The 12,984-nt window shown below is 39.5% G+C and overlaps 1 protein-coding gene across 1 annotated transcript in view; it reads right to left on the reverse strand.

Moving 5' to 3' along the window:
- Nucleotides 1-12,984, reverse strand: part of LOC121286224 (ABC transporter B family member 1-like) — a 196,929-nt gene that overhangs the window by 89,927 nt on the left and 94,018 nt on the right. The window contains exons 13-15 of the mRNA XM_041203246.1: nucleotides 12,627-12,794; nucleotides 11,877-11,938; nucleotides 10,132-10,258 (exon numbers count right to left, since the gene is read on the reverse strand). Of these exons, the coding sequence (XP_041059180.1) occupies nucleotides 10,132-10,258; nucleotides 11,877-11,938; nucleotides 12,627-12,794 (357 nt within the window). The remainder of the gene's footprint in view (nucleotides 1-10,131; nucleotides 10,259-11,876; nucleotides 11,939-12,626; nucleotides 12,795-12,984) is intronic.

A 12,984-nucleotide genomic window follows, 5' to 3' on the forward strand; every position in this document is an offset into this window, starting at 1 on the left:
ATTTACACAGGTTGAAGTAGAGTTCTGGGTTTGATTGATTGACATCTTTAGGAGGTTATGATAAGTTTTTTTTCCCCCTTGATTTTTTTTCCCCAATGTCCATATGTTTATTTGGACAAGATTAAGAGGTGTAAAGTGGGGTAAAGTTTTGTTTATTGAACCTATGAATCGCAGAGTCTGATTGACACTTAAAAGATTTTAAGAGCAGCGTTGTTTTCAAAACAGATTTCTAAATGCGTACTATATTTCATTAGCATTTCAAAATTTGTCATTGTTATTATATTGCTCATTGGTTCTGTACATCCTGCATTCTGGGTGAGTGGGCATAAAAAAAGAGTTTTTACACTTACCTTTCAAAAGGCTCCCAAATCTAGATTATGCTCATAACTCCTTTGAGGGGCCGAGAACAACGAGTCCTCAAGAAGCTGGTTGGACTCCATGAAAATTGCTGGGGTGTGGAGAGTATGAGATACCTATACCTTGTTTGGGGTTGGGGGCGGGTGGAAAAAGATACAAGATACCTACTCCTGCAATAGAACCAGCAATGTTGGGTGTGCAAGGTCCCTTATCCTGTGCTGGCGAAAACTGCTGAAACTGGAAACAGGGGCTGGAATCGGGTCAAGCCCACCATTTTCAAAGGCCTCCAGAGTTGGCCTGACTCCATGAATATCTGGGCCACAAAATCTGCCATGAAGCGTGCGATCTTACAAATTAGGAGCAGGAGTAGACCACCTGGCCCCACGAGCCTGCACCACCATTCAATAAGAACAGGGCTGATCTGATTCTAACCTCAATTCCACATTCCAACCTATCCCAGATAACCTTTCACCCCTTTGTTAATCAAGAATCTATCTGGTTCTGCATTAAAAATATTCAAAGATTCTGGTCCCACAGCTTTTTGAGAGAGTTCCAAAGACTCTCAACTCTCAGGATCTTATAGGTTTCAATCAAGTCATCTCTCACTCCAGCAGATACAAGCCTAGCCTGCCTAACCTTTGCTCACAAGTCAACCCGTTCATTCCGGGTATTAGTATGATATACCTTCTCTGAACTTCTTCCAATGCATTGACATCCTTCCTTAAATAAGGAGACCAAAACTGTACACAGTATTCCAGATGTGGTCTCACCAATACCCTGTATAACCGAAGCATAACTTCTATTTTTGTATTCAATTCCCCTCACAATAAATGTTAACATTCTATTAGCTTTCCTAATTACCTGCTGTACCTGCATACTAACCTTTTGCAATTCATGCACTAGGACACCAAGATCACTCTGCAATCTCTCACCTTTTAGATGATATGCCTCTTTTATTCTTCCTGCCAAAATAGACAATTTCATATTTTCCCACATTATATTCCATTTGCCAGGTTTTTGACCACTCACTTAACCTATCCATATCCCTTTGTAGCTTCCCATATTTTTCCCAAACAGAAAGCAACCCATATATGCCAGCTCTGTTTCCTGTTAGCCAGCAAATCTTCTATCCATGCCGATATGTTACCCCCTAACCATGAGTTTTTATTTTCCGCAATAACCTTTGATATGACACTTTAACAAATGTCTTCTGGGAATCTAAGTACAGTACATCCACCCGTTCCCCTTCAACAACAGCACATGTAACTCCTTCAAAGAACTACGATAAATTGGTTAAACATGATGTCCTTCTCAGAAAAACATGCTGACTCTGCCTGATTACCTTCAGTTTATCTAAGTCCCCTGCTATAACATCTTTAATAATAGCTTCTTACATATTCCCTATGACAGATGTTAAGCTAACTGACCCGTAGTTTCCTGCTTTCTGTCTCCCTCCCTTTTTAACTAAAGGAGTTACATTTGCTATTTTTCAATCTAAGGGAACTTCAACAAATCTGAGGAATTTTGGAAAATTAAAACCAACACATCAACTATTTCACTAGCCACTTCTTTCAAGACCCTAGGATGAGGTCCATCAGGACCCGGGCACTTGTCAGCCCACAGCTCCAACAATTTACTTAGTAGCATTTCCCTGGTGATTGTAATTTTCTTGAGATCTTCCTCCCTCCCCTCCATTTCCTGATATACAGCTGTTCTTTGGATGTTACTTGCATCCTCTATATTGGAGACCAATGCAAAATACCTGTTCTATTCATCTGATATCTCCTTATTTTCCATTATTAATTCTCCAGACTCACTTTCTATAGGACCAATGCTCACTTTATTAACTCTTTACTTTAAATATCTATAGAAACTCTTACTGTCTTTATATTTCTAGCTAGCTTTCTCTCGTACTCCAACTTTTGCCTGCTTATTAATATTTTAGTCATTCTTTGCTGTTTTTCATATTCTGTCCAATCTTCTGACCTGCCATCCATCCTTGAGCAATTATATGCTTTTGCTTTAAGTTTGATGCTATCGCTTAGCTTTTCAGTTAACCATGGATGATGGGTCCTCCCCTTGGAATTTCTCTCTCTTGTTGGAATGTATATTCTGTGTATTCTGAAATATGCTTTGGAATGTCTACAACTACATTTCTAATGACCTATCCCTTAACCTATTTTGCTTGTTCACTTTAGCTAGCTCTGCTTTCATGCCTTCATTTGAGTTTAAATACTAGTCTTGGATCCCTCTCTTCACTCCCTCAAACTGAATGTAATATTTAATCAGATTATGATCTCTGCTTCTAGGGACACCTTCACTGTGAGATTGTTAATTAATCCTATCTCATTGCACAATACCATGTCTAGTATAGCCTGTTCTCTGGTTGGCTCCAGAATGTGCTGTTCTAAGAAACTATCTCAAAAACATTCTATGAACTCCTCAGCTAGGCTACTTTAGCTCATCTGATTTTACCAGTCTGTATGTAGATTAAAATCCCCCATGATTATCACTGTACCTTTCTGACAAGCTCCCATTATTTCTTCCTTTATACTCCATCCTACCATGTTGGTGCTGTTAGGGAGACTTCCACAAGTGACTTCTTACCATTATCATTCTCATCTCTACCCAAACTACTTCTATGTCTTGGTTTCCTGAAGTTAGGTCATCCCTCTCCATTGTGCTAATATCGTCATTAACTAACAGAGCCACCCCTCCACCTTCTCTTAGCTTCCTGTCCTTCCTCAAATGCATGTACCCTTCAATATTCATATCCCAATCTATGTCATCCTGCAGCCATGTCTCTGTGATGGCTATTGGATCACGCTTATTAACCTCTATTTGAACTATCAGTTCATCTGTTTTATTTCGAATGCTATGTGTATTCAGATACAGAGCTTTTAGTTTTATCCTTTTATTATTTTTGTAATCTCTAGTCTTATCTGCTGATTTACTCTTAGGTTTGTACTCTCTATCCCTTCCTGTCACGTCTATTTATCATTTTCATTATTAGTACCTTTCTCTCTTGCCTAGTCTCTAATCTTTGATTTCCCAAATTTGATCCCTTGTCCTCACTATTTATTTTAAAATCCTCTCTACTTCCTTGGACATGTAGCTCCCTAGAACACTGGTCCCAGCATAATTCAGGTGTAGACGTCCGAACGGTACTGCCCCAGTTCCTCCAGTACAGGTGACAGTTGCCCACGAACTGGAACCCACTCCTACCACATCAGCTTTTGGGCCATGCATTAATTTCTCTAATACAAATTGGAATAGGGCAAATACAATGTGGCTCAGGTAATAATCCAGAGCTTATTACCTTTTAGGTTTTGCTTCTTAATTTGGGTGCCTAGCTCCTCATACTATGCAGAACCTCTTTCCTTGTCCTTTGTCGTTGGTACCTAATGGACCACGCCGACTGGGTCCTTGCCCTCCTACTGCAAGTTCCTCTCTAGCCCTAAGCTGAAGTTTCAAACCCTGGCACCAGGCAGGCAACACAGCCTTTTGGACTCTCGCTCTTTGCTGCAGAGAACAGTGTTAATCCCTCTCACTATACTGTCACCTACAACCACTACATTCCTTTTTGCTTCTCTCATTTGAATGGCTTCTTGTACCATGGTGCCATGGCCAGTCATGCTGCAGCCCCCAGTCTCATCCAAACAAGCTGAAAGAACCTCAAACCTGTCAGACCAGTGGCAAAGGCTGAGGATTCTGCACTCCTGCCCTCTGGGTCTCCTTACTTGCCTCACTCGCAGTCACACCCTCCTGTTCCTGACCACTGACCAATTCAGAAGACTCTTTTCTAAGGCTGTGACCTCCTCCTGGTACAAAGTGCCCATGTAATTGCCCCCTCCCTGCTGCACCATAGTGTCTGCAGCTTGGCCTCTAGCTCAATGACTCCGAGCCAAAGCTCTTCGATCTGCAAATGCTTATTGCAGGCATGTTTTCCCTAGATCACAATGGCATCCAGGAGCTCCTACATGCAACAACCTTGACACATCACCTGTCTTGCCATCCTTAATGCATTTTAAATAACAACTTAATTATTTTATTCAATTAATTATTTTCCTTTTTTATATATTTTATTAACCTTATCACCAGTTGGTATGTTATTTTAAACTTTAGTAATAGAATAGATCTTAACCACTTATCAGATACTTACTAGATACACACCAAACAGCTAGCTTCTTCTCCTGTAGTAGAGTAAGAACCAATTCCCTTAGGGTGAAAAAGTTAGAAAAAACAAAGGAACACCTCCTTCCCCTCTTTACCTAACTCCCACATTCACCCAACTATCAGCATTTTTGTTCAAAGTCATACTCCTGTGCCAGTGCAATTGGGCAGCATTTTAAAATGTAATTCTTTTAAATATATAAAGGAAAATTGCTAATTTTTAGAGTGATAACTGGGTGTAATTTGATTAAAATAGCTGAAAATGGATATATCAGAAAAGCTAAGCATTTTTAATCACAGTGTGAAACTATGAACTGTGAATAACAGAAATGACTAAAAATGACGTTTTATAAAATACAGAGCCATTTGCTAGTAATTTTGGGGTACAGTAAACCAGTTTCTTAGTAAATATAAATTTAAAAAATTACATTCAACAGCTTTTAATGTTCCTATTAGTGTCCTTATACCCAAAAGAACTAGATTACTGTTTTGTGCCTCCTCAAAAGATAATGAGTACAATTAGCAGAAACTCTGATGATTAATTCAATTTGGAGACACGGCCAGTTTTGTAGGCAGTGCGGCTTCCTGTGAGATATTTCTTAAACCAGAGCAAAAGATTGAGGAATCTATTTGCCCTGAACGTAGTTTGTGCTTAAAATTCAGTGATTTCTTTTTTGCATGAGTTACAATGATTTTGGGTCCATTCTGCCAAGAAAAACAGCATATTTGAGCAGAAGTTCTATCCCCTTGTACCTATAAAGTGATCTTGATTGCCATAACAAGTAGATCATTGAAACTGAAGGATAATTTTCTGCTCAGTGCTGATAGAAGACCTAATCAAAAGCAGCCTAACATCAAAAGCCAAAAACGCATCCCAAGTTCCCCGCCCAATCTAAACAGCATGTGGAACTTTCATTCATGTTGGCATACAAAGTTCCAGTTTAAGGATCCTGTTCTGTTTACAAGCAATTGCAAGTGCAGAAGCAAGAAGCTGATTAAATGAGCACTTCACTATAATATGTATTTATCAAAAATTCATTTCATGATTAAAGGATAGAAAATAGATGCAACATTATGAAAGTAAGAATATGTCCTGAATCATTGGTGTTAATTCGCAAAAAAAGGTTTGAAAGAAAATGACCCAAACGGTCTGCCAAAGCCAATTTGTGACATTCTTAATAAAAAGCCAGATGTGTGACCACATATCCACAGCCTCCAACCAAACTGTGCTGTAGCCAACTGGTGGAAACCAAGTTATGCCAAAGTAAAGTGCCCAAAATGCTTACTAATTTACCCTCTTTTTTCATTTGATGGTCACACGTAAAGGGTATTCCTTTAATAAAGTTGGATTACACAAGAATGGAAACAGATTTATTAAAATATGTTGCAATCAAACAGTGAAAATCAAAGAAATGCACTTGCTTTTGAGTGGCAATACAGCAGATTTTAAATGTGACCAACAGATACCTCATAATTGTAAAATTCGTTTGGAAAAGTAAGTATGGCAGATTGCTTTAATAATCACCCCAGAATATGAGAAATTGTACTTTTCCCAACAAATCAGAAAATCCACTGCCACAGTGAAAGGAATGAACATTAAATTAAGTAGTGCAGTAACTCTGGGTGTTATGTTGTTAGACTGACTAGGGAATTAAGGTTATACAACATAGGAAGAGGCACTGGCATATAGTGCATTTAAAATCAACACAGCCTCATACAGAGATGTTTTTAATAAAACCGAGTCAGTATTTTGTTAGCTTTACATTCCCAACTCCTCTTGGTTCCATATTTTTAAGTGAGATCATGTGTGAGTGGATACAAGGGAGAAATTGGAGAAAGATGTTATGTACTTGACAATGAAATAATGTCAACCAAATGATACTTGAATAGGTGCTGCACAAAGAAAGATTATTCCGCACAAACCAGATACTGAAGATTACAAACAAAGGCAATTTTAATTTACCTCACAGGCCTCCCAGTCTACTGCTGGCAATACAACCTCCCCATTAGGCTGGTAAACACAAGGAGCTGGTCCAGTATGCACCAAGTATACTTGCAAGGTGATGGAAGAATCATAAGGCTCCTGTGAGGCTAAATGAAGTGTAGTTCTGAAAAAGGATACCCTGACATCATGCTGCCCACAGGATTGAAGACTCAATTCATATAAGAGTGAAAACTTAATATAAAAAAAAAGATTGTTGCAAGGAACAAGCACATCTCAACTTTCTCGGGGATTATTATGCAATTAAGCCAATTAATAATTTTTACTCTTATGTACATACTGGCCCAAGATTTCCTGGACATCTGTATTGTTGCACTGGTGTATTGTTATGGCACAGTGGATGATAAATGGTGAGCTGCTCAAATCTCAGGGGAAACTTGAAACAGCTATCACAACCGTTTTTGCAATTTGTATTTTTATTTCGAGATGCGTGCCTCAAATTCAGTAGTGATAAGTCCACCGAGTCTTAGGGGTTTTTTTTACAAAAAAAAAAGCTAAACATATATTAATAAAAGAAATGATTTTCAGACATACATAGGTCGACAAATTACTTCTATGATGACTCCTAAATCCCCTAATTAATCTAGCTCCCAGTTACAACTCCGTTATGACAACAGTAAAACAACATAGGGTAGAATTTACCCCCGTCGGGTGGGGGCGGGGAATTCAAGAGTGGGAGCGTGGAGGCGTGCCACCGATCAGCGACCTCAATCAGTAGTGCGCCAACATTTTACGTGGGTGGGCCAATTAAAGCCCACCCAGTGTGACGTTCGCAAGGAAGCGCCCTGTGCCGGCGGCGGGATTCCCTGAGTCGAAAGTGCCCTCTTTCACACATGCACACGAAAGAGCGCACTCATCTCCCTGAGGCTAAGGCCAGGATCTTCCCCTTGGCGATTTGGGGGCAGGGCCCGCTCACCAAGGGGAAAATGACGTGGGATGGCATCGGGAGGAACCCCCGACGTCGTCCAAGTCCCTTTAAATATTCACGAAGGCAGGCAGACAGCAAAATCAGCTGTCCGCCCGCTGACCTGTCAATGGCCAATTAAGGCCAATGACAGGCTAATTAACCTTATTAAACACCCTGCCATCCAACCTTAAGGCTGGCGGGCAGGCCAGGAGCCCCAGTGGGCTGCAGATTATTAATGAAACTTCATCCACTGGCAGGATGAAGTTTCATCCGTTTTTTAAAAATTTAATAAATTTTATGTGTTTATTATTGACATGTCCCATTTCGTGTGACATTGTTACATGAGGGGGACATGTTAATAATTTTAATATTTATCTATTTTGAGACTTTATTTACCTCTCACGAATCTCCCTGAGACAGGACTTTGCCTCAGGGAGTAGTGCGCTCTTTCGTGCGCATGCGTGAAAGAGCGCACTTTGACAGATGGAGATTCCCTCCAGCCCCAGCACAGAAAGCGCATAGCACTTCCTGTTGGGCAGGCCACTGGGCGGGCCTTAATTGGCCCGCACACTCAAAATGGCGGCGGGATCCGGCTGCCTGCCCACTGCCGAGCCAGTGAGGCCCTCCCACCAGCCAAGGGCTAAATTCTGCCCTAAGGGCTGCTTCAGGGAGATCGGCTGCACCTTAAAAAATATTGAAAACAAAAAAAAAATTTCCCTGACATGTCCCCTCATGTGACACAGTCACATGAGTTGGGCCATGTCCATCACTTTCAGTTTCACTTTTATGAAAAATGTATAAACATACATGAAACCTCATCCCGCCCATGGATGAGTTTCATGCTTTTTCCACAGTTCAGCAGGCACACAACTGATTTGGCTGAGACCCCGCCGACCTGAAAATTGAAATGGGGCGGGATGATGGCGGGAGTTCTGCCCAACATCATCCTCATCATTTTACGCATCGGTGAGCGGGCCCTGGCCCCCCGGTCACCGACCGGGAAATCTTTGCCATAGATTTCAACAGACCCAGGCAAAGCACACAATAGCACACAATACCCTGGACAGTGAAATTTAAAATGAATTCTCTTAACTTCGTTCCTGGGGACAGCAACTTGGTACACGGGGACTGGAGGTTTTTCACACTTAAATCTTAGTATACCTTCTTCCTTACACATAACCTCATCTCATTTATACATGTTTCTCCTTTTTAAATGTAAATCTCATTGTTCCAATATGTTTTTGCAACTTTACTTTTTCTATAATACAAATCTTTCAAATACAAATAGCACTCATTATCAGTAATCTTTGGGAAAAATAAACACACTGTTTGGCTTAGCCTCTGTTGGCTAAGTGTAATAGCTTAACATCTCTTTGAAATTCTGTACTCGGGTTTATCTAAAAATGCAAATGTTCTTCACACCTCCCATTCTGAAATTTCAACCATGTTTCTGTATTTAGCATTTCAAATCTAGTTTCATCAATGCACCCAGACTAGCTGTCTGCAATTCAATTAAAACCCACATACACACCTACACACAGAGAAACTAATCTAAGCCCCACTATTAACCTACTTTTACAATAAATTACAATAATATTATGAAAATTATTACATTTTCATGACAGTATCTGCACCATGGAGTCCGATTTAGGGTGCAAAAGTCCCAGAAAACTTCAGTCATTACTTTCCCATTCTAATTTCCTCAGAATTTTATGCTGCTCCACCGATTTTCTCATTGATTTCAATGGTTCAACTGTTTCAATGAAGATAACAAGGTTGCTGAACTAATTCCACTATGATTATCTCTGTCAATTGATTGCATAATGGCTTTGGTTTAGTATAACAACAGGAATCTTATGTGCACATTTTGCAAATATTGAAATCTTGGGATTATTCTTAATCCAGTGCTGATGTTAGAAGTAAGCAAGCTGATGAATATTTGCAAATTATATTAGTATTTGTAAGCTTGTAGAGTTATCCATATAGGGTGAATTAATTACATTTGCAGTTTATTGTGCACTACTTGTTACAGATTGATTTTTATGATAACTATCATTTTTTTTTTACAATCTACTGCAGCAGTTGAACTTGACTTGAAGTTGTGGTGAACACACAGGAAAAGAAAGCCAAATTTGTATTTGTTAGTGTATTTCTACATGGAATACAAACTGAATGAGCGGTGGCTTTGTTTTTTAATAGCAGAGAGACGCTCAACTCTAAAATAGGTACAGGCCTCTGGGTAACACTGGGCATCATCTCCCTGAAGAAACAAGTCCGTGGCCAGCCGCTCCTGATTCACCTCTGCGCTCACTGTAACATATACTAATCAATCAAATTTTGCTGCGGATTAGCTACTGCCTGATTAGGGCACACAATGCTGTAACATCGCTTTCTTGGCTGACTCCAATGCTGCAGGAAATACTGGGCTATAATACATCTTTTTTTTGCTTAAAAACTGTAAACTAGAAGGGATCTGGTGAGTAATTGCACTATTTAAACCTGCACCTCCTTAGCAAGAATGGTCAACCATGGAGAACATTTAGATATTCCATCTGTGTTTAACATGCCTCATAATAATAAAATAATTACATTAGATTCAAACTGCTGATTTTAGCAGATTTATGACAAAAACGTTTATACTAGAATCATTTTCATTTTTCTGATGAGCAATATTATTGAAGAAATATCATACCAAGTAATATTCTTCCAGAATCTGGATCATAGAATCTCTCTATTAGGTTGACTATAGTTGATTTGCCTCCACCTGATGGACCAACCAGTGCTACCATGTTACTTGGTTCAACTGTAAACGTCATTTCCTACAAAGAGAATGTTTTTGATGATCACATACAGTTAGAACGATCAAAGTTAAATTCTTATTGTCCTGCAGCAAGCATGACAAAGGACTCATCAGATGTTCACACAAATATAGCAGGAGCCTCTCAGTATAACCTCCCAATATATTTACTCACATGTGGCTATATAGTTAACATGGAAGATGTGAGTTTCTTGTGTTTTAAAAAAAACAAATCACTTCATAACATGTCTTTCACTAGAACACACTTGTTCAATCACTCACAAAGATTGTGTTATTTTGGAGGCTGGGGGTGTGTTTAACTTGCCTAGCAGCATATGCCATGCATCAGAAAACTACAGCATTTGTTAGTCATTAACTGGAGGCTTCTTCTAGCATCAGAAATCTAGAGGCTAGAGTTCAAATCAAACTACAGTAAATTGATTTCAATTAATCTGACAATTTGTGAACTGGCCCCAGAAAGTTGCCATGAAAAGTGCTAGCTAATTATAAAAATCCAACTGATTCACTTATGTCTTTCAGTTGGTGGGGTTGAGGGGGTGGGGGGGGGGGGCTGACCTAGATATGGCTCCGGTCCTACACATGGTTGACTCATTACCCTTGGGGCAGCTAGGGATATGCAATAAATATTGGCTTGCCAGAGTCAACACATATCTCAAGGACAAATCGATAAAAGACTGGGTCTAAAAACGGAGAGGTTACCATTCTTTGCACTCTAATTTTCCCCTCAAAACTACAGTCACTCTCTGCCAAAAGTTGTTAAAAATGAAACAAATTGACTACCTCTCTTCTATCGGTCACTTAATAGAGGTGTGTCCTGCATCTTACTGCCTCTCAACACAGGGCAAAATCTCTGAAGCATGGTATAAATTAAATGCCAACTAACACTAGCACACATACAATTTTTTTCTATGCAGCACAAACGCAATATTGACTTGGAGCAGGGAAGAGAAATCCAAGTAGGTGGGCGGAGTGAAGTTGGTGAAAGAAAGAGGATGATTTTCAAATGAGAAAACAAGACAGACAGGAACTGACAATTTAATGACAGGATGTCCAATTTTTTTTTCAAACAGTTTCCCACATTACAGTCTCCAGATGATAGGCCAGTTGACTCGAGAGCAGGTGTTAGGTAACTTTGCCATCACAGTGGGTTGGGGTGATTCATGCATCATTTGGATTGTGATGGGGGCGGCGGTGGATCACACATCATGGGGGCTGAGTAGAAAGGGCTGATTTGGGAGTTAGCCAATCGCAGGAGTCTCATAATGAGGAGGCAAGCCTTGTGGGGCATAGTAGCACTCATGTTCCTGGTGGCCCACAAGACACTTCACCTTCTCTTGCCTATTGGGATTCCCAGCTTCCATATGTTAACAAATTTTAAGGTGAAATAAAATGGAGGCATGTTCCCTCTTTCAAAGTGTTAATGTCCACAGAAGGGGCTGGGCACACCTTCCCCACCCCACAAAACAATCTGCCTCAGGTAAAGAGGGAAATGGGCAGGTTGGGTTTGAGTATTTTTAAATTTTTACCTCCCCACTTGTCCTTGGAGTAAAAATCCCCCCTAATATGTTAGTACCAGGAATGATTATATTGAAATGCTAAGTTTATCCAAAAACACTGACCTTCAAAACCTGAGATGCTTGCCTAGTAGGGTACGTAAAACTGACTTTCTGGAACTCAAGTCCTGAAATAAGAAAATAATCTTAACATCCTAAAAAAGGCAATCAAAATTTCAGGTATTTTTATTACCCTAAGAAAAATGCACATTTTCAGTTTTCTAAAATTCAAAGCTTTTGGTGCTAGACAATGAAGAACTTGAGAAATATATCAGATGGTACAAACAAACTTCTCAGATGTGACAAAAGAAAAATATCTTTATCCTTCATACAACAAAATAACTCATGAGCTGGTCACTGGTTTACTGTGACTAAGTAAGTCAAAATCTGTTTTTCTTGCAGAAGATTCTGGGATGTGGGAGTATTTTGGAGGCCCTTAATCTACAATTCCATTAATTTATAAATAAGGCTACTGTATTTTGAGGATTGAATGAGCAAAATTCTGTTTTTATAACATGAACGCCTGGGATTCTTAACAGTGGTTTTGTGTCGGGTGGGGAGGTGGGGGGGGGGGGGGGGGGGGGGAAATCCTCATTTCTCATTCCCTGGTTCATTTCACTTTTCCACAAAAATCTCAAGCCAGTGGCCTTACACACAGATAAATTTATTCTATTGGGGTTTTAACTATTACAATATGTCAACAAATTTGTACACTTAAAAATTTTTTCATTAAAATGAATAATTTAAGTCGTTAAATCAATGAAAGAAAGCTTTTGGCTAAAATGAATGGACTAAAAAATATAAAAATCTACTTACTGCCTTCAAGAGAAGCAACGTGATTTCCACCCACACAGGGAATGTTTGGCTTACGGTCCAGCAGCTCAAAGATACGAATAGAGGCTCCAACAGCTTGCATGAAGTCACCATAGAGAGAGGCTAACATTCCAAATGCCATTGCAACATTAATCGAATATACCATAAAGGCTAATTTAAAAACAGAAAAAAGTTATAAAATACACCAAGTTAAAAGAGAATGAAAGCTTAGGAAGTGTCCTTCTGAATATAACGTACTATCATATGCTTGTACTACTCCTTTTGGTTCACTAAACAAGTTAGAATTCATTTTTAGTTAATTTATATTGTATTAGGCATTCAATATTTCGTTGCTTTGACA

Source organism: Carcharodon carcharias, chromosome 13, assembly GCF_017639515.1.
Source record: "Carcharodon carcharias isolate sCarCar2 chromosome 13, sCarCar2.pri, whole genome shotgun sequence".
Lineage (NCBI taxonomy): Eukaryota > Metazoa > Chordata > Chondrichthyes > Lamniformes > Lamnidae > Carcharodon > Carcharodon carcharias.